The sequence below is a fragment of the Myxine glutinosa genome, chromosome 3 (genome assembly GCF_964187855.1).
Source record: "Myxine glutinosa chromosome 3, kmMyxGlut1.1, whole genome shotgun sequence".
In the NCBI taxonomy this organism is placed as follows: Eukaryota; Metazoa; Chordata; class Myxini; order Myxiniformes; family Myxinidae; genus Myxine; species Myxine glutinosa.
In genome coordinates this window covers 184314993-184335165 of record NC_136263.1, presented here as the reverse complement: position 1 = coordinate 184335165, position 20173 = coordinate 184314993, and the positions used below count along the sequence as shown (strand labels likewise).

Genomic DNA, 20173 nt, shown 5'->3' with positions numbered 1-20173 from the left:
TACGTCCACAACGTTTTGAGATATCTTGTTCACAGACAAACAAACAGACAGGGGTGAAAACATAACCTCTACTCACCTTAGGTGGTGGAGGTAAACATGAACCTGCAGGTTTGCAGTAATTTGGCTCTGAAATTGGTAAATTATATCAATATGTAATCTCATCCCGAGTACGCATGCACACAGAAGTATCATTCCAAACAGGAAACTTACTGTTTTTAAGGACGTCATAAAGGACACAAATAGGCATGTTAAACCGTGTTAAATAAGGTAGTGTAAAAGATGGTGCATCAATGGTGGTAAATTTCTGAAAAACGTTTTTTGGGGTTTTTTTTTCTACAGCCTTTAAAATATACATTTTATTTCAATTTAATTACATACTTGAGCAATGCAGAACACAATTTTTTTTCCCCTGAAAACCATTGAAAATCATTAATCAAGGTCCAATTTGAAGGGAATTTTGTTTGAAATTTATTTTACCAATAACAGTGTCGAAAACAGCCCAAGAGTGTCGATTTTCGATTTCGCCAGTGATGTCACATAATGAACTCACTTTGATCGTAATGGCGACACATAGAAAAACAGCGTTGGCTTATTCCAAACTCGGATTCCGATGCTGATTCTTCCTTCACTAGCAACTCTGAGGGTTCTCAGTTTGTCAAAACGGAGCAGTGAGATATTGAAGAAACTATTTATTGAAGATATAATTAGTGATGGAAACGCTTTCGGGAAAATTGTAGATCCGTATCGTAGCCTTGTGCGAGGGATTCAGCCGAATATAGTGTGTGTGAAGGTCATAGTGTTGGTAGTGCAGATGAAAATGTCAATCGACTGTTCACGACAGATTGGTAGGTTTGTTTTTCCTTTCAATTGACGGTTTATCAGGGATTTTGTATTAATTGATAAATCAGCCTTTAACTCCAGAAGAAATACGGCACAGACACGACACCGAATGGACTCAACACCTACACCGCCCAGGCACACAGTTGATGGGGGATTGTGGAAGAAGGCAAGTGAAGGGTGTGGGATGGTGGTGGTTGATGGGGATGGAGGAGGGGTGTGGGATGGCGCAAGATAACTGCCTTATTCATAAGGCCTACACCGTGGTGTACTCTCGCTACAGTCGCAAACGCATATATATATATTATTTCACAAAACACGGAACAGGAACAGCATTACATTACATCCCCTCTCCTTCAGAATGAAAAGCAATTTAAGGATCAAGTTTGTCTGGATGTTCATGTGGGATGGTGATGGGGGATTGTGGGGCGATGGTTGATGAGGGATTGTGGGAGGATGGTGGAGGGGAGGGGGTAAGGGGGCATCCATTGGTCATCAGTATTGTTAGCTAGGGTGACAGTTGGGGTATCGTGGGGAGATGGTGGGGCTGTGGGGTGGTCGTGGGTATTGTTGGCTTGGGTTTTTGAGCTCTTCAGATGCATAATCTAGCAAGGTGAGATCGGTCGCTGGTAGACCAACACAGGTGTTGGATTAATCACTCAAATTGCCCATATCCATATGCTGGTAGCTCGGCAGAGATGGCGTTTCAGTTTTGTGCGATGGTTGTTTCTTGTTTGTATTGTGTTGATGTCCTGACCCAGTAGAGGGGGGAGGGAGGGAGGGAGAGTAGGAGTGGTGGCGAGGTGAGATCGGTTGCCAGAAGACCAACACAGGTGTTGGATTTACCTCTCAAATTGCCCATATCCATATGCAGGTAGCTCGACAGAGATGGTGTTGCAGTTTTGAGCGACGGTTGTTTCTTTCGCTAAAGCGTGAGGATAGTATCCTCTCAATCGTGGCAGAAAACCACAAGATTTAGCCATCTCTGTTGTTCATAACATTTCTCTCTAAAATGTTCTGAACACAAAACCAAATATTTTGTAGGTCCGATCCACACTCGGGTATTTCAGACAAACCTTGTACAATTTCTGGCAACCCTCAGATCTTTCGGCCATTGGTGTCGCATGAAACCATCTCGCCTTGCATTACGACAATCACCAAGGGCACATCAACCCAGCATTTATGTAGAAATTTGAACAATATTCACCGTTTTGAGTTCAATCGTACCGCGATGCAACCCGTACACAATACGGATGTGGTGGTTGTCTTCCTGGGCGACGTCACTACTAATCGTGAAGAAGAAGAAGATTGACTTTTAATCGAAAAATTACCCACTTTATAAATCGCAAATCGGGAAAAGACATCTATTTGTAGGGTATCTAGAGATCGAATAGTGTTGAGATGGTCTGAGCGTTTGGCTTCAGCTTTCCTCTCAACATCCCTGGTGTTGGGCTAGCGGCTAGGGTGCCGGCTTTAGGATCCTAGGATCCTGGGTTCGAATCCCGGTCGATCGCTGAATTAACGCCAGGGGGGTTGACTCAGCCTGTCATCCTTCCGAGGTCGGCTAATTGAGGACCAGTTCACTGGTAATTCCCTGTTTGTCGTTAAAGGCGGCAAAAAGGGTTGGCGTCAGGAAGGGCATCCGGCCGTAAAACATTGCTTCAAAAAGGGGACCGAAAAAACAACAACAACCACGGTTCCCGAAAAAGGCCAACCCCTGCTTGCGGGGAAAAATGGCCTCTAAAGGTGGTTTTTTTTTGGGTTTTTTTTCCTCTCAACATCATTGCACAGGGCAAGGTGTTCTCGGAACTGTCTATTTTATACGTTTCCTTGTTTGCAACCATTATTGAAATTCATATTTTTGGATCCATTATGTTGTCAAGTAAATGTCCAACAGAAAATGAACAAGTTAACAAATGAATAAACTGCCATCTGGAACATCATTTAATTTCCTCAGCAATATGTTTTGCCATGTTTATTTGGTAAGGACAACCGAAAACAGAAAGGTATATTGCCTTCAGTACGATGTCAGCTCCAAAGGCATCATTTCTGCCAACAATGGTGGCGCCAGCATCACGATACTCTGTGTCAAGGATCTTGGAGGCCTCGCCAGCCCCAGCCTCCACAGTCACACGGAAGCCTTGCTTGATGAGGGACGTCACACCGGCAGGAGTGAGTGCCACGCGCCTTTCTTCAGCATGGCTCTCCTGCGGTACACCTACAGTCAACTGGGCATATGGAATGCCTGCAGGTAACAAGAAAAGGGAGAAATGGAAGCAATGGGAAATGAAAAGTTTTGAAGGCTTTTCACATTTGAGTGAAATTTCAGGTTTTATTATTAAGTATGTGGTGGCACCACTTTCATAAAGCAAACTGTGCACACCATTTCTGCAACCAGCACATTTTGGCTTTGTTAAAAAAAAAAACAAACAAAAAAAAAAACATTTTGGCTTTGTTAATACAATAATAATTACAACCCTTGCTTTCATTTCATAGATAGATAAGATTAACTTGTAAATTAAATAGAACGACACTCTTCGACGTCACGATGTCAATCGATTATGCCTCCGCCCACATTATTACATCATTATAATACTTGTACCAAGTTTGCTTTAAATCCATTCAGCTGTTCTCAAGTTGTCACATTTTTACCTGACATACCTTTGACCTCTTGACCACAAAATTTAATCAGTTCATGTTTACATCATTATACATACCTGTAACAAGTTTTAATTTAAATCCCTTCAGCTATTCACAAGTTATCACATTTTTAATTGACATGACCTCTGACCTTTGACCTCGTGACCCAAAATCTAATCAGTTCATCTTTACCTCATTATACATACGTGCACAAAGTTTGACTAAGATCCCTTCAGCCATTCTCAAGTTATCGCGGTAACGAAAACCCATCACGAACAGACGGACGACAACCTGAAAACATAATGCCTCCGTCGACTTCATCGGAAAAAAAAACAAAAAAAAAAGGCATTTAATAAAACAAAAAAAAACATCAGCTTTGGTATTCATCGAGTGGTACAAAATAGTTTTCTCACAAAATGTTTCATCAAGAGCAGGGGTCACACTTAATTTTCTATTGCCGTCCGCCGGGCCACCTAAACAGATTTTCTTTTTGTGGCCCACCAGCATTTTTAGAGGCTCAACCATAAATTATTTGGTGGTGAATCAAAGTTCATAAAAACCAGTATCCACGTTGAAATTACTAATTCCACGACACCTACAGATCAAATGCATTCAGGCCAAAGAGTTAAATTTGCGTCTCATCAGACCACAGAATATTTTGCCTCATGCTAGGAACTGTCTATTTTATACGTTTCCTTGTTTGCAACCATTATTGGAATTTTTTTAGTGAAGAAATAAAGACATGTGAAGACATAAAGACCGAGTGGCATGCTGATGAGGAGGGGAGTGTCGTTGAAGCTGAAGGGAAAGGTGTATGCTGCATGTGTGAGAAGTGTTATGATTTATGGGAGCGAGACATGGGTCATGAATGTAGAGCAGCAACGAAGGCTGGAAAGGGTGGAAATGGTGGAAAGGGTGGAAATGCGAATGGTTCGACGGATGTGCGGAGTATCATTGAGCGAGAGGAAGACAACTGATGAATTGCGAAAGATGATGGGAATAGAGCCTGTGATTGATGCTGTGAAGAGGAACAGGTTGAGATGGTTTGGTCATGTGTTGAGGAAGGATGAAAGTGACTGGTTGAGAAGAGTGATGGAAATGAATGTAGAAGGAAGTAGAGGACAGGGAAGACCGAGAAAGACTTGGCTAAAGGTGGACGAAGAAGAAATGCGGGCAAGAGGGTTAACAAGGAGAGATGCAGAAAATAGGGCAAAATGGAGATCGTCATGGGGACCGCAAGGCTAACCCCCGCTCTAGCAGGGAAAATGGCCTTAAAATGCATGTTGTTGTTGTTGTTGTTGTTGTATGCTCTGAGTCTTTCACCTGCCTTTTTGTAAACTCCAGGTGCACTGTCATGTGCCTTTTTCTCAGGAATGGCTTCTGCCTGGCCACTCTCCCATAAAGCAGAGATTTGTGATGTGCTGCAGAGACTGTCCTTCTGGCAGGTTCTCCCATCTCAACCAAGGAACTCTGTAATTCTGCCAGGGTAGTTATTGAGATCTTGGTCACCTCCCTGACCAAGATCCTCTTGCCAGTTTGGTGTCGGAAGAGTCTGGGTGGTTCCATATTCTTTCCATTTCCCAATGATGGAGCTCACTGTGTTTTTGGGAACTTTCAACACTCTAGAAATTGTTTTATACCCTTCCACAGATCTATTCCTCCTCACAATTATATATCGAAGTTCTACGGACAGTTCCTTGGACTTAATGGTAGAGTTTCTGTTCTGACATGCATTGTCAACTGTGGGACTTTATATAGAAAGGTGTGTTTGTTTCTAAATCATGTCCAAACAATTGAATTAGCTACAGGTGGACTCCAATCAAGTTGTAGAGACATCTCAAGGATGATCAAAGGAAAATGGATGCACCTGAGCTCAATTTGGAGTGTCATAGCAAAGGGGTTGAATACTTATTGACTCGAGACATTTCAGCTTTTCATTTTTAATTATTCTGTAAAACATTATTTAAACAAAGAATTCCACTTGCATTATGGGGCATTATGTGTAGATAAGAGACAAAAATTTAAATTTAACCCATTGTAAGTTCAGGCTGTAACACGACAAAATGTGAAAAAGTCAAGGGGTGTGAATACTTTCTGAAGGCAATGTAATTGGGCATTGCTTTGGAATTGATGACAATAATGTTTTCGGATTGCTGTTTCTGCGGAAGAAGTCGGAGTCAGTTGAACTAAGAGGCTGTTGAATATATTTTGAGAGAGGATTCGATTCCGGAGGATTGGAGGACAGGGCTAATTGCGCCGATATGGAAGATGAAGGGTGATGTTCAAAATCCAGGGAAGTACAAAGGCATTACACTCCTAGGTCATGCCATTAAGATACTGGAGAGGATTCGGGATGGGAGGATAAGGAAAAGTGTGGAAACGGAGATCGGTGATGAGCAACAGGGGGTTTAGAAAGGGTAGGGGCACGACAAACGGGATGTTCATGCTGAGGCAGCTGGTGGAAAAGAGGTTGGGGATGGGGGTGCAAGTTTTTTTTTTTTTTGTTTTTTTTTTTGTTTTTGTATACAAGATCGAGGCTCGTGAAAGAGCGAACATTAATCACACAGAAAGACAAACAGACACACAAAACAAATAACATCGGGAGCGGTAGACAAGATGGGGAGAGAGGGGGAAGGACACAAACACAACATTTGAGAGCAGGGACCGAGAGACATGGAGACATCGAGAGAACTGTGGGAGGGAGAGGGCTTTGGGGGGGAGACATGGGGGGGGGGGGTGGGAGAGGTATAAAACATATGGACACTGCCAAGACTTCCAGGAAAGAAGTTGGAATTTCAAACAAGGTGGATCTGGGGTGAATTAGTGGGGGTAGAAAAGATCAAGGTTTTGGATGGGGGAAGATAAGAGATGGTGGTGAACAGCTGTTTTGAAGACCTGGAGGGAGGAGTGTGATTGAAGTGAGTGTGGGAGTTTGTTCCAGAGGCGGGAGAAAAGAGGAATGAAAGAGTGAAGGTGAGCAGAGAGCCGAGATTTCGGCAGTTTAACCATCAGAGGGTGGCTGGCAGATCTTGTGCGACCTGTAGGAATATTTGGGGGACAGAGCACAGAGAGAGCTGGGGGAGCAAGGCCGGAGAGGAGTCGGTAGAAGACAGAAAGACCACCTACCTGCCTGCGGTGAGTGAGTGAAAGGCCCTCAGAGATAGCTTCATCACGGGAGATTCCAATGATTCTGAAAGCTTTGGATTCAACAGCGTGAAGCCAAGCCAGGTGTGAGGCAGGAGCACCAGCCCATAGGGGAGAACAGTATTCCATTGAGCTGCGGATGAAAGCCTTGTATGTGGTGAGGAGCTCAGGTGTGCCTAGGAAGGACTTCGCACGACGGAGGATGCCCAGTCGGCGACTGGCTTTGGAGGCCAGCTTGGAAATGTGGTTTTCCCAAGAAAGATCATGGCAGATGGTGAGACCCAAAAGCTTGAGCGACAGAACTTCTTGGAGAGGATTGTTGAGAAAGTAGATGGGAGGGTTGTCCAGTCGATCTTTTCAGAGAGACATAGTAAGAGTGTGAGATTTGTCAGGATTGAAAGACATGTTCCACATGTTTGACCAGTCTGTGATTTTGTCCAGGTCTTCAGAGAGTGAGGAGGCTGCAGACTGCCGATCTGAGGGAAGAGGAATGGAGCGGCAGAGAGTGGAGTCATCAGCAAAGAGATACAGAGGATTTTCCAGAGAGTCAGAGAGATCATTGATAAAGACCAGAAAAAGCACAGGGCCCAGCACACTGCCTTGGGGAACTCCAGCCTGAACGGGAAGGGGAGATGAGAGAAATCCATTCAGGGCCACACGTTGACTACGACCAGAGAGGAAGTCCGCAAGCCATGCATGGAGATTTCCATGGATACCATAGGAGGAGAGTTTGGTGAGCAGAGCTGGGTGCCAGACCGTATCGAAGGCACGTGATATGTCAAGGGAGATGAGTTGAGTTGAAATGAGTTGAAATGAGTTGAGTTGAAAGTTGAAATGGTAATGGGATTTGTGGACTTTGAGAAGGCCTATAACACCGTCCCAAGAGTGATAGTGATGGCCACACTCAAATGGATATGGGAGTGCAAGAAGTTTTGATTGATCCTAAGATGTCGGAGTTCAGTGTGAACATCGGTTTGAGGCAGGGAAGCGCTCTCAGCCCACTCATGTTTATCATGGTAATGGAGCTGGTAGTTAGAAAGAACATGAAGGAGTATTCTGTCGAGGATGTTGTATACAGACGATCTGGCTGTTGTGGAGGAGAGTTGGTGAGAGATGCAGGAAGTACAGTTGGAATGGAAGAAGGAATTTGGGAAACATGGGCTGAAGATGAATATGGAGAAGATAGAGGTGATGGAGGTCGGGCAGCAGAGAAAATAAAATAACATCAGGGTAGAGGGGAAGAATATCAGACAGGGAAATAGGTTTGAGTATCTGGGGGGGGGGGGGTAGTGGGTAGGGAGTGGGGATGGAGGGGAATTGAAAGGGAAAGTTTTGGTGTCATCTAGAAATGATGGCACTGACAGAGACAAGAGGTTGCAGTTCTGAAAGAACTGGGTCAGGAGTATTGCAGGAGTGAAGAGGGTGGATAGAAGGATGGATGAACTGAGGGAGGAGAATGTTGTGCAGGTGAACTTTATGGGGAAATTGGTAAAAAAAACCATCTGAAATTGGCTGGACATTTGGTTTGGAAGGAGGAAGACAGAACGGCAAGGAAAGCGGATCGGTGGAGGGAGCAAGGTATGAGGATCGCTAATGTGTTAAATTTTGCAACATTTCACTCCAAATTTCGATACTTATTTCGTGAACAGGATCACATCCTCAAATCCAAATCCAGACTTTGATTATATGATTTAATTATTTCATGACAGCAGATCATGTTTCCAAGGCAAAGCACGTTTGAATAGGCCGAAACAAAATGGCAGCTTAAACATTATAATCTAAATAAAATAAACCACTGTAATAGTAAAAATAGGACAACAAGATGAGGTCTGAGGCAGCACTCCCCAAAACCTCTGCCCCTTTTAATGGGACATTAGTTATAATTTACACGTTTTTCATTTGCAACACTTGCGCAGCACTTGCTCTCAGGCTGAGAGCGAGGAGCTTAGCTAAGGAGGATGGCATTGGGGACCTGACGACCAGCCCGACATGGGCCTACAGGTTCATGGCAAGCCATGATCTGTCGGTTCGATGCCGCACACACGTCTCCCAACATGTACCCGATGACACGACTGATAAGACTACGCACTTCCAGTCATAAATCATCAAGCTTCGCCGGGAGCATTAATTATTTATTTTTTTGAGGGTGAAAAACAGAGGTGCGATTAATACACCGGAAAATACGGTAGTTAAAAAGTGATCACTACAGTCACCACTCCTGCAGCATGGTTTGCTATAAAGCATTCTTTCAAGTAGCCTTTGATTCAATAAATTTACCTCTGCAGTAGAAAGGAAAGGATTAAAAAATAATAATACTTTTTTTTTTTACTGACTATATAATATCGCTTGGATGGCACACAAATATCGACTCACCTTGTTTAGCTTCTGCCTTGTCCCACACACAGGAGGCTGTGCGAAGAGACCGTGCTGCCACAACATTTGTACTTCTTGGCTGCAAGGATGCCGTTAGCCTCAGGTACGAACATCGGAATGGACGTGACAAGTGGCAAAGTCCCAGGCGGGCCTGGCCATGACGACATGACGACAGGATAACAGTGGAAGCACGAGGCAAAGAAGCCATTGCCAAAGCCGTGGCAGGTCTTGGACCTGACTGTCAGGCTGCTGAGGCAGGATGGGGAGAAAAAGAAAAATGGATTTCAATATTTCAAGTTTCCTTTTTCTTTACCTGTTTAGAAATACTGAGTGGGTCAGATGGAAGTACAGTGAAATGCAAACCATGAACCTAAAATATAAGCAAGGTTAAAACAGAGTATACAACAACAACAACAACAACAACAACAACAGGCATTTTAAGGCCATTTTCCCTGCAAGAGCGGGGGTTAGCCTTGCGGTCCCCATGACAATGTTCTCCATTTTGCCCTATTTTCTGCATCTCGCCTTGTTAACCCCTTTGCCCGCATTTCTTCTTCGACCATCTTTAGCCAAGTCTTTCTCTGTCTTCCCCGTCCTCTACTTCCTTCTACATTCATTTCCATCACTTTTTTCAACCAGTCACTTTCATCCTTCCTCAACACGTGACCAAACCATCTCAACCTGTTTCTCTTCACAGCATCCATCACAGGCTCTATTCCCATCATCTTTCGCAATTCATCATTTGTCCTCCTCTCTCTCTCAACGATACTCCACACATCCACCGAACCATTCGCATTTCCACCCTTCGTTGCTGCTCTACGTTCATTACCTATGTCTCACTCCCATAAATCATAACACTTCTCACACATGCAGCATACACCTTTCCCTTCAGCTTCAATGACACTCCCCTCCTCGTCAGCACGCCACTCAGTTCCCGAAACTTCTTCCATGCACATCTCACTCGAGCAACCGTTGCCGAGTCTGATCCACCTTCTCCATTCAGCATGTCTCCAAGGTAACAAAATGTTTTCACACCTTCCAGCTTCACGCCATCTCCAAGATCCAACTCAACATTTCCTCCATCTGCAGCTCCCTCTGTGCACACCTTACACTTGAATGTAGTTGCCACACTGGTTAATGACCCTCTCAGACCACTACATTTTTGATGAACCCACTCAGTGCACATTGTACATTGAATGGAATTCACTCCGACACCCTTCCTGCACACAGCACACGGCCACTTCCCAGTTCTTTCCACCTCTCCACATGCTTTACCACTTGCCATCACCTTCGTTTTTCCAATATTCACCTTCAGACCTTTGGTCTCCATACATTCCTTCCACTTGTTCATCTTCTCCTTCAGTCCATCCATACTTTCTGAAATCAACACCAGATGATCTGCATACAACAACTCCCACGGTAAACCCTCCTTTACGTTCTGAGCCAGCACCTCTATCACAGCTACAAATAGTAGTGGACTTAGTACCGACCCCTGATGCACTCCCACCTTCACCTCAAACTCACCACTGTTCCCGTCCTTCGTCCTTACAGCTATGCGCGCTCTTTTGTACATTGCCATCACTACTCTGATCAACCACTCCTCCACTCCTAACTTCCTCAATGCCCATGTCACTACTTCACGTGGAACCCTATCGAATGCTTTCTGCAGATCAACAAACCCAAGAAACAACTTCTTCCTCTTCTCCATATACTTCTCCTGCAGCTGCCTCACAATAAAAAGCGCGTCTGTCGTTCCTCTTCCTGGCATAAATCCAAACTGCATTTCGTCAATCTTCACTTTCTTCCTTATCCTCCTCTCCAACACCCTTTCCAATACCTTCATTCCATGCTCCAATCACTTTATCGCTCGATACGAGCCACAATCCAGAGGGTCACCTTTCCCCTTGTAGAGAGGGACGAGGGTACTCAGTTCCCAATCCACTGGAATGTGGCCTTCTTTCATCACCAGATTGCAGATTTCTGTCATTCTCTTCACACCCCAATTTCCCGCTGCCTTCAACATATCTCCCACAACTCCCGTCGGCCCTCCCGCTTTTCTACTCTTCGTTGGGCTAGCGGCTAGGGTGCTGGCTTAGGATCCTATGATCCTGGGTTCGAATCCCGGTCGATCGCTGAATTAACGCCAGGGGGGTTGACTCAGCCTGTCATCCTTCCGAGGTCGGCAAATTGAGTACCAGTTCACTGGTAATTCCCTGCTTGTCGTAAAAGGCGACAAAAAGGGTTGGCGGCAGGAAGGGCATCCGGCCGTAAAACATTGCTTCAAAAAGGGGACCAAAAAAACAACAACAACCACGGTTCCTGAAAAAGGCCAACCCCCGCTTGCGGGGAAAAATGGCCTCTAAACGGTGGTTTATTGCTTTTATCGCTTCCTCAACTTCCTTCTCGGTTATCGTCTCTGCCGGTCCTAAAACTGGGTTACTCTCGATGTTGCCATCCCATTCATTCTGTGCATTCAACAGTATTTCCATATATCTCTTCAATCTTCCTTTAATTCCATCTGGGGCCACAACGATTTGTCCCACTTCATCCTTCAAGCAACTCACCCCCATCACATCACACCTCTCTTTTGCTATCTGCTTTGCAATCCTGAATACCGCTCTCTGACCCTCTTCCGAATCCAAGCGTTCTCCGAACATTTTCCTAAATGCCTCCTGTGCCTTTGCTACATCTTTCTTTGCAGCCTTCCTGGCTGCCTTCTAACTTTCATGCTCTGCCTTTTCTGCCCCCATACCCTTCGCCTTCTGCCACTCCTTGAACTTCTTCCTCTTCTCGTCAATCTTCTTTCCAACTTCATCATCCCACCACCATGTTTCCGAGTGCCTCGGTGGTCCTTTTGTCCATCCACATACCTCACCAACGGCTCCCAACAGACTATCTTTCATTGACATCCAACCACTTTCAAGCTCAACCACATCATCCTCTACCCTACACAGCCTCTCTTTTAATGCCTCCCTCACTGTCACCTCTTTCAACCTCCACACCTTCATTCTCGGTTGGTACTTCACCCGCCGAGCTCTCCTCGCACCTTTCACCCTTATGTCGCAGACAACCAAGTGGTGCTGTGAAACAGCCTCCTCCCCCGGGATCACCTTTGTGTCCCGGAGGTGCCCCCGATATCGCCTACGCACCAGCAGGTAGTCAACGGTTGTCGTCGACCCACCTGACGTGTATGTAACAAGCTTATTATCCTCTTTCTGGAACTGAGTATTACAAATCAACAAATCAGCTCCATCAGCAAACTCCAAAATCCTTTCACCTTCTCCATTTCTACACACCATATCCGTAACCCCCATGAACTCCCTCAAACCCGTCCATACTCCTTCCCACATGTCCATATAGGTCTCCTCCTGCCACAACAACTTCCTCGTCTTTCACGTTTTCCATCAGCTTCTCTATTGCACACCAGAACATGTCCTTCTCTTCATCGCTCCGACCAACCTGCGGAGCATATCCCGAGATGACGTTCACCAAGAGCTTTCCAATCATCATTTTCACCATCATCAACCTATCACTCACTCTATTCACACTCACCACACTGTTGACAAACTCCTCAGAAAACAGGACACCAACACCATTCACGCCCTCTGGGCACCCTTGCCGAACAAACTTGTATTTCTGTCCCTGCCTACCCTTCACCATTCTCACACCACTTCCCTTCCATCTCGTCTCCTGCACACAACATATGTCCACTCTTCTTCTGACCAATACTTCCACCACTTCTCCTGATCTCCCTGTCATTGTCCCTACATTGCATGTCCCAAATCTCAGAAACCGATCTCCACGTCGGGCATCACACGTTTCGTCGCCATAAATGGAGTGATTTCCACCCTTGCTTCGATCGGGTTCCCCACCTTGAGTTTTGACGAGAGGGAGTGGGGTCCCCCACGGGGTACTTCGAGCTGTACCCTGCCCATTGGTAGTCGTAATTGTCATGGTTCTCTTTTTGAGGCAATGCTTTTATGGCCGGATGCCCTTCCTGACGCCAACCCTTTTTAGTCGCCTCTTACGACACGCAGGGATACGGTGTACCTATTCTAAACCGGGGTACACACCTGGTTAAAACAGAGTATAAATAGAGTTAAAACGTACTAAAACTAGAAAGGTAGTCGGTAGAGTGGATACCTCCGCCAAGCTGAATAGTTTACGTTTTGTATCCACCGATAGGCCAGATCTGGATTCGGACCTGAACCAAAATCTAATCGGCTTGTTCTCGTCACCTGACCAACTCATCCACTCATATAAGAAGCACACCGTAACGTTTTATTGCATAAAATAACCTTCCTTTACGTAGTAAGACTTACATTTGGGTACATTGTGCTTTAATTTGGGTAAATTCCCTTACATTTGGGTACATTTGGGTAATTCGGCTGACCCCTGAAAACATTAGGTTGGGTAATTCGGCGGACCCCTGAAAACATTAGGTATAGGCACAGGTATGTTGATTGCCTCACCACATTTGTTGATTTTTGCACTTCGCTTTTTTCATACATCGTGATTACATGATCCCATCTTCACGAGTAAAAAAAAAAAATTGTTCCACTCCAAAGACTTTACAAGACTTTTGATATATAATTTGGGCTACCAAACGAAACAAATTCCAACACGTTTCGTTTCTGTTGCAATTAGTGGTGGGTTTTGTGAAAATGTAGCTAACTTCACTGGACTATACAGGAGCATCCATCATACCACTATCTTACTAAGATTCTTCGCATCTTCATATAAATCTTAATCCACACACAATCCTCGATATGAATTCCCTCCGTAATCCTAATCTGAGGGAGTTAAAAAGGTAAAAGCAGGGATTAAAATAATTTTGTAAAGGTCGTTTTTCTTCTTCACCAAAATTCAATTCCACAAGAATAAAAGTCAACATTTGGATGTCCTGCCTGGAGCCTGGACGGACGAAGTTAAAGACAAATCGCCATGAAACGTCTCAAGGTTATCAACAAGGTAAACTCCACTGTAATTTTGGAATCACACACCTCGAGGGATCAGACGTACAGCACCAAGGACATGTCCACCTATAGAACGTCCTGTGGAAGAGGGGGGGAGGAGGAGGAGAAAAACTAAATAATGGGACCCTCGAAGAAGAATCACGACCACGTGACACAGGGTCGTCGGAGCGTTCAACCACAAGGTCGCACGAGTGGGGCGACACGTGACACGTGTTCGTGCAGTTTTCTTCTTCATGATGCTAAACGAGTAATTACGGCGCGTTCACCCACCGCTCGTCCCCTCACGACATCGCGCTCTCCATACCTGTTCGGCGCCAAAAAATTACGCCAGGCCTCGCGTTCAACTCCAACCACGTCACCACGGTGTCGCTCGCCGTCGCCGGCGCCGGCGGTGACGCAAACAATTTCATTCATTCGGTCTTTGCAAAATTAGCCAGTTTGCGTTATCCAGTCAGAGTGTCGCATCACGATGATTCACCGTTTATGTTTTTAAATATAATGTGCTGAAGTAAAATTAGATAGCCGAGGACGTTCAGCGAACAGATCAGCCACACTCAACTGTTATTCAGGAAACGCACCGTTTCATTTATTCGGTTGCAGGTACCGTACGTCAAGTCTCGAGACTTACATTGCACCCATTCAGGATTGCTAAAAAAAAAGTGAACCAAATCAATAACGAGTTGCTCTCCTGGCGCTAAAAAGAACAAAGGAGAATAAAACACACTCATTCGCAATATCGAAAATACGACGTCGATGGGCTTTTCTACTTCTTATCCTTCTTCTTCTTCTAAAACGGCTCTTTAACTTTTCTTCTTCTTCTTTAATATTGAGGTTTTGATGGCGTTTTCAGAGCAGCGAGGCTCTATATACGCCACGAAATGAAATACTCGACTGAAGGAAAAAAAACACTGGAGACATTATATTGTTAAAGCCGTTTCTTTTATAAATTATGAAATCGATTTGCAGAGTTCAGGGTGTTTGTGGCTGTCGGCAAAATGTTTCCGGTCACGCGCCTGACCACGTGATCCCCATTTCGCCGGCAGCACCTTATTGTCCCCCGTCGCACAACGGAGCGAAAGGGGGACTATGGTTTTCCCCTCCGTCCGTGTGTCGGTCCGTCCGTCCTTCCGTCCGTCCGTCCTTCCGTCCGTCCGTCCTTCCGTCCGTCCGTCCGTCCGTCCTTCCGTCCGTCCGTCCGTCCGTCCCTCCGTCCGTCCGTCCTTTCTTCCGTCCGTCCGTCCGTCCGTCCTTCCGTACGTCCGTCCTTCCGTCCGTCCTTCCGTCCGTCCGTCCTTCCGTCCGTCCTCCGTCCGTCCGTCCTCCGTCCGTCCGTCCGTCCGTGTGTGCGTGCGTGCGGGCGTGCGTGCGTGCGGGCGTGCATGCGTAAGCGAAGGACCGCATTCGAATTTGGTGTGTGGGTTCAACCCACGTCAAAATCCAAGATGGCCGCCGCCATGTATGTCTGATGCCATGTATGTCTGAACATTGTGAGCTGCATATCTTGAAAAATAAGCGAAGTACCAACTTCTAATCTGGTGTGTGGGTGTATCTAGGCATGAGGAAGAACACTGTTGAAAATTGGGTCGCCACGTCAAAATCCAAGATGGCCGCCGCCACGTATGTCTTAACCTTATGAGCGAAACATCTTGAAAAATAAGCGAAGTACCAACTTCTAATTTGGTGTGTGGGTGTATCTCGGCATAGGGAAGAAAGCTATTGAAAATTGGGTCACCACATCAAAATCCAAGATGGCCGCCACCATATATATCTGAACCTTGTGAGCGAAACATCTTGAAAAATAAGCGAAGTACCAACTTCTAATCTGGTGTGTGGGTGTATGTAGGCACAAGCAAGAACGCTGTTTAAAATTGGGTCGCCACGTCAAAATCGAAGATGGCCACCGCCATGTATGTCTGAACCTTGTGAGCTGCATATCTTGAAAAATAAGCGAAGTACCAACTTCTAATCTGTTGTGTGGGTGTATCTAGGCATAAGGAAGAACGCTATAGAAAATTGGGTCGCCACGTCAAAATCCAAGATGGCCGCCTCCATGTATGTCTGAACCTTGTGAGCGAAATATCATATTGTTGCGGATATGAGGACTGTATTTTTTTGATTGTGTGTATTATTATTATTGCTTGAGTCTGGCCCCTCCTGCCTCCAGTGTTGTGTAAAGGTCAAAGGGCGTTCCGGTAGTTAATTCCATAAAGCATCCATTGAAGGACACTATAAAACCCTTGTTCAGTAGCTTATATCTTTATTATGTGTTTTAGGGTAAGGCCTTGTCTTCCATTAAAATGACACTCCATTGCACCAAGTGAAATAGATAGATTCCCTTCATTCCAATTCCCAAAAACCTCCATTTCCCCTTTCGTCATGGCCAAGCCTCAATTTGCCAATTACATCCCCTCCAAAGCCGCCATTGAACATGTGCTTGGGTCGGGGAAGAAAGGCGTGCCCGCCCGTCGTCATTAAGGGCGGAGCCAGAGGGTCGCGTGACCAACCATGGCCGAGGTGAGCACACCGATGGGCGTGTCCTGAAGGCCGGCGGCTGAATCGCCGGAGGCGTTATAAAAGCGCGGGCGCAAGAGTGATAAGGAGGGAGTCGTCAGAGCAAAGCTGCGTAGAGAGGTCCATGACAAGAGAGGTCCATGACAAGAGCAGAGCTGAGTTGTGTGGTTTTGGTCAGAGTTGGTCGTCAGTGGTTGCGTTGAGTGGTTGCGTTGGTTGCGTTGAGTTGCCGGTGGTGAAGAGTGGTTGGACCAGGAAAGACACGAGGAGAGAGAACCCGTCACGCCAGACCCCCCACCAGTGCGTCGGCTCCACCAAGCAGCTCCGACCCGTGATCCCGTGCACACGACAGGATCGGTGGCATCAGCGGCCGTCGAGGTCCAGCCCGACGTCCCGTGCGGGATCAAGCTCCAGCCACACACCTCCTTCCAGCCAATCCTGCCTGCAATTTCCCCATTCGTGTACGTGAGTTTGTTCTGTTTGTTCTGTCCTGGGTATTTAATTAAGTTTGTATAAGCTAGTATTAGTAATTTTCACTGTGTCTCTAAAAGCTTCTGTATATTATTTTCTTATCTTTCCTTCTCCTTGGTTATTTTGAGCCTGTACATAGTAAATAAATTTAGTAGTATTTTCCACCTTTTGCCTTTGTCTTCCTCTTCTTCACATCTGTGTCGTCTTTGTCTTTTCCCTCATTGAATAGCTGTGGCGCGATACGGCCAACGTTCAGGGAATCGGGTTTAGTCGGGGAAAAACTGTTCGGCCGCGGCGCCTCCGCTCGGCAAACAACATCTTATCCGCGGACCGTAACAATATCATAGCATGTTTTCTGCGCCTTCAACTTTGTCAACTCACATCACTTTCCCGACGGGGGACCGAGGCATAACGCTTGTTATTTATACTTATAGCACCATCTCCCCTTGGTGGAGAGTGGAGGTCTCCCACTGAAATTGCAATTTTTTGTTGATATTATTCCGAACTAGCAACGGTACCCGCCCTACGGGTGCGGCTTCAATTGGGAGGCCCAAATTAAAAGGCTAAATATCAGAAATTGAAGGCTTTTTTTTTTCTTTTAAACGATTTATATAAACATCCGTTAAATCTCGATCGGTGCAGCCGTTTGTGTGGCACCTGGGAAAATAACGTCATGCGGGAGCAAGTATCAGCAGGATATGACAGTGTGGGAGTCCACGTTTCTGATCCTCCTTCATGCCGAAGTAGCCCACCACTTCTCCAAGCATTCCGCTCTTCAAATCCGCCATGAGAGATTTAAGCTTGATACTGAAGACGCGTGCAGTTAGTACTCCCGATGTCGTATGTACTCCCGATACGTGTTTCCTTCAATGTAAAAACTTCTAAATCAACATTTAAAAGGATTTTGAGCTCATAGCTGTTATGGCCTTGGCAAGATCGATGGAGACAGCGATCTGTTAGCGTATTCACCGTCCAAATAGCTATGTGGAATTCTCTCATGTAGAGATTAAACTCACGTCATTTGAACTTTGGCCGAGGTCATTATTTACTTTTAGTGATGTTTATATACGAATCAAAAAGAAGATAATTGGTTTTGGGTCGTCCTTTCCGCATATCTCGTGGGATAGTAAGTTGGAGAGACGGCCGTGATGGCGGGGAGGGGGGTTGGAATTCTCTCAAGCAGGGATTCAACCCGTGTCCTTATAAAAGGTCTTTGTCCGAGGTCACCGAGTCCGATCGGTGCAGCCGTTTGTGCGGCACCTGGGAAAACAACATCGTCACAATGAAAACATCATCACAATGAACGTTATGCGAACGTGAATGTTATGCGGGAGTCCTAACCTGAAAATGCTGGAGACCAAAGCTGAAATTGGGAAAATTAAATAGCCCATTTTACTCCTGGAGATCCCAGGATTACCCACCAGTAGTGTATATATGTTGCTTCTGGGACACTCTCATTTTCCCATTGACTTACATGTAAATTTTCCTCTTAACCTCATTGCCCATTAACACCTCTATTTCTCCCACCCTAATCTTTATGAACCTTTTGTCTATAGTACCTATCCTTAATGTTGTTCATTAGACCACTCAAACACTACAAATATTTGTTTTCCCTTATAGACCTATAATCCTTCTTCTACATATCATCTGGCAGATTATCTTTGACCCACTCAAACATCGACCCATTCACTTACATGTTAATTTTCCTCTCACCTCTTTACGAACCTTTTAGCCTTTTGACACCTATCCTTAATGTTGTGCATTAGACCACTCAAACAATGATTCCCCCTTGGTCTTATGGTACTCTTACTATCAATGATCCCGAGTAGACCACTCAAACATCGATCCTACAAATATTTGTTTATGCGTGGGAAATAATTTAATTCTCTTGCCACTACCTTCACCATCTAATATATTAACAAAAAAGATGTTTGAGTTTGGTTCTTTATTAAGATATATATTTTAACTGAGCTGAGATAAAATGATAAACCTCCCTCAATGTTCTTGTTTCAGCACCTCCAGTGCCACATACCATTTTTAAATTAAAGTATATATTTTCCTGACAACCATCAAAGTTTTCCGTCCACTCAAAAATATTTCCATCTTTTTTACCCAATTCACCGGTATTTAAATTAATTCTCTTATTTGTTTTGTAAATTTTTTTACCAGTTGTCTTTTCAATTATACCTATTTGATATTTTTCACATTTGTTATGTTTACCATTTATATACCAAGGTTGATTACACCTCCACTCTTTAGTCTGGTTGGTACTTGGTTCTATCATTTATATAATAGTAAAAAGGCGGCGGTAGCCCGTTAAAATCCCTAACCCCCCCCCCCCTTTTTTTAACTTATCACATATACTTATATAACCATATGGGAGACTATCAATTCCATTTTCTAAAATAAACCTCTTATCATCAAAAGCCCCCAATGCTTTCTTATTCACCTCTTCTGAATATAATTTATGTTTATAACTTCTTATTCCATTAATCTTTCTAAACTCTTCTTTCTTTGTTGTTAAACAGTTATAATAATCCTTAAAGTTTATTGTTTCTTCAATAACATTTTTCTTTACACCTTTTAACTTCTTATCAGTCTTTTCAACGTTATTCACAATGTATTTATAAGCATAAGCCTTAGACCTCAATCCCACAAATTCACTCATGACATTTCCTCCTAATTCATCCTTAAACTTTCCAATCACCTTTTTATTTTTAGAAGAGAACAACTCACTCTCTGGACTGTAATTACTAGTGTCATAGATATTAATGTCTCTTTTCATGTCTGAATAAACATCGTTGGTATTAATTTTCAAAATAAAACTATCTGTATCCATATAAAGTAGATTAACATCATTTTGATATTTCTTCCTCAAGTTATTATAAAAGTAATCATACATTAATGACTTTGATAAATCAAGAATTGATGTTCCAATATAAATAGGTTTGTCCATTTCAATACTCTCTTTAATCAAATGGATCGCACAAAAGTTCTCAGTAAAGACCTCAGCTCTAGTAAAACTCGGTCTATTAATTAATTTTGATGCTCATTTCCAAGATGTTGATAGTCTGATATTTTGTCTTTTCCTCACATTTTCCATGGTCTTACCAAAGACCGCATTATTCATCAATTTATAAAAGTCTTTCTCAAAATCTGTTTTTGACTCTGTTCTTCTTTGTGTATTAAAATCAATGTACTCCTTTAGCCAATGACTTTGA

The 20173-nt window shown here is 44.4% G+C and overlaps 1 protein-coding gene across 3 annotated transcripts in view; it reads right to left on the bottom strand.

The window, feature by feature from the left end:
* Positions 1 to 14386, bottom strand: part of NNT (nicotinamide nucleotide transhydrogenase) — a 69822-nt gene extending 55436 nt beyond the window's left edge. Inside the window, exons 1-4 of one of the 3 annotated variants that reach the window (XM_068102039.2) lie at positions 14275 to 14361; positions 13998 to 14048; positions 8995 to 9243; positions 2853 to 3082 (exon numbers count right to left, since the gene is read on the bottom strand). In XM_068102039.2, coding sequence (XP_067958140.1) covers positions 2853 to 3082; positions 8995 to 9202 — 438 coding nt within the window. In that variant the 5' untranslated portion in view covers positions 9203 to 9243; positions 13998 to 14048; positions 14275 to 14361. Of the gene's footprint in view, positions 1 to 2852; positions 3083 to 8994; positions 9244 to 13997; positions 14049 to 14274 lie in introns of all 3 variants that reach the window. The other 2 variants (XM_068102040.2, XM_078774809.1) reach the window with 2 other exon arrangements.
* Positions 14387 to 20173: the final 5787 nt, after the last annotated feature.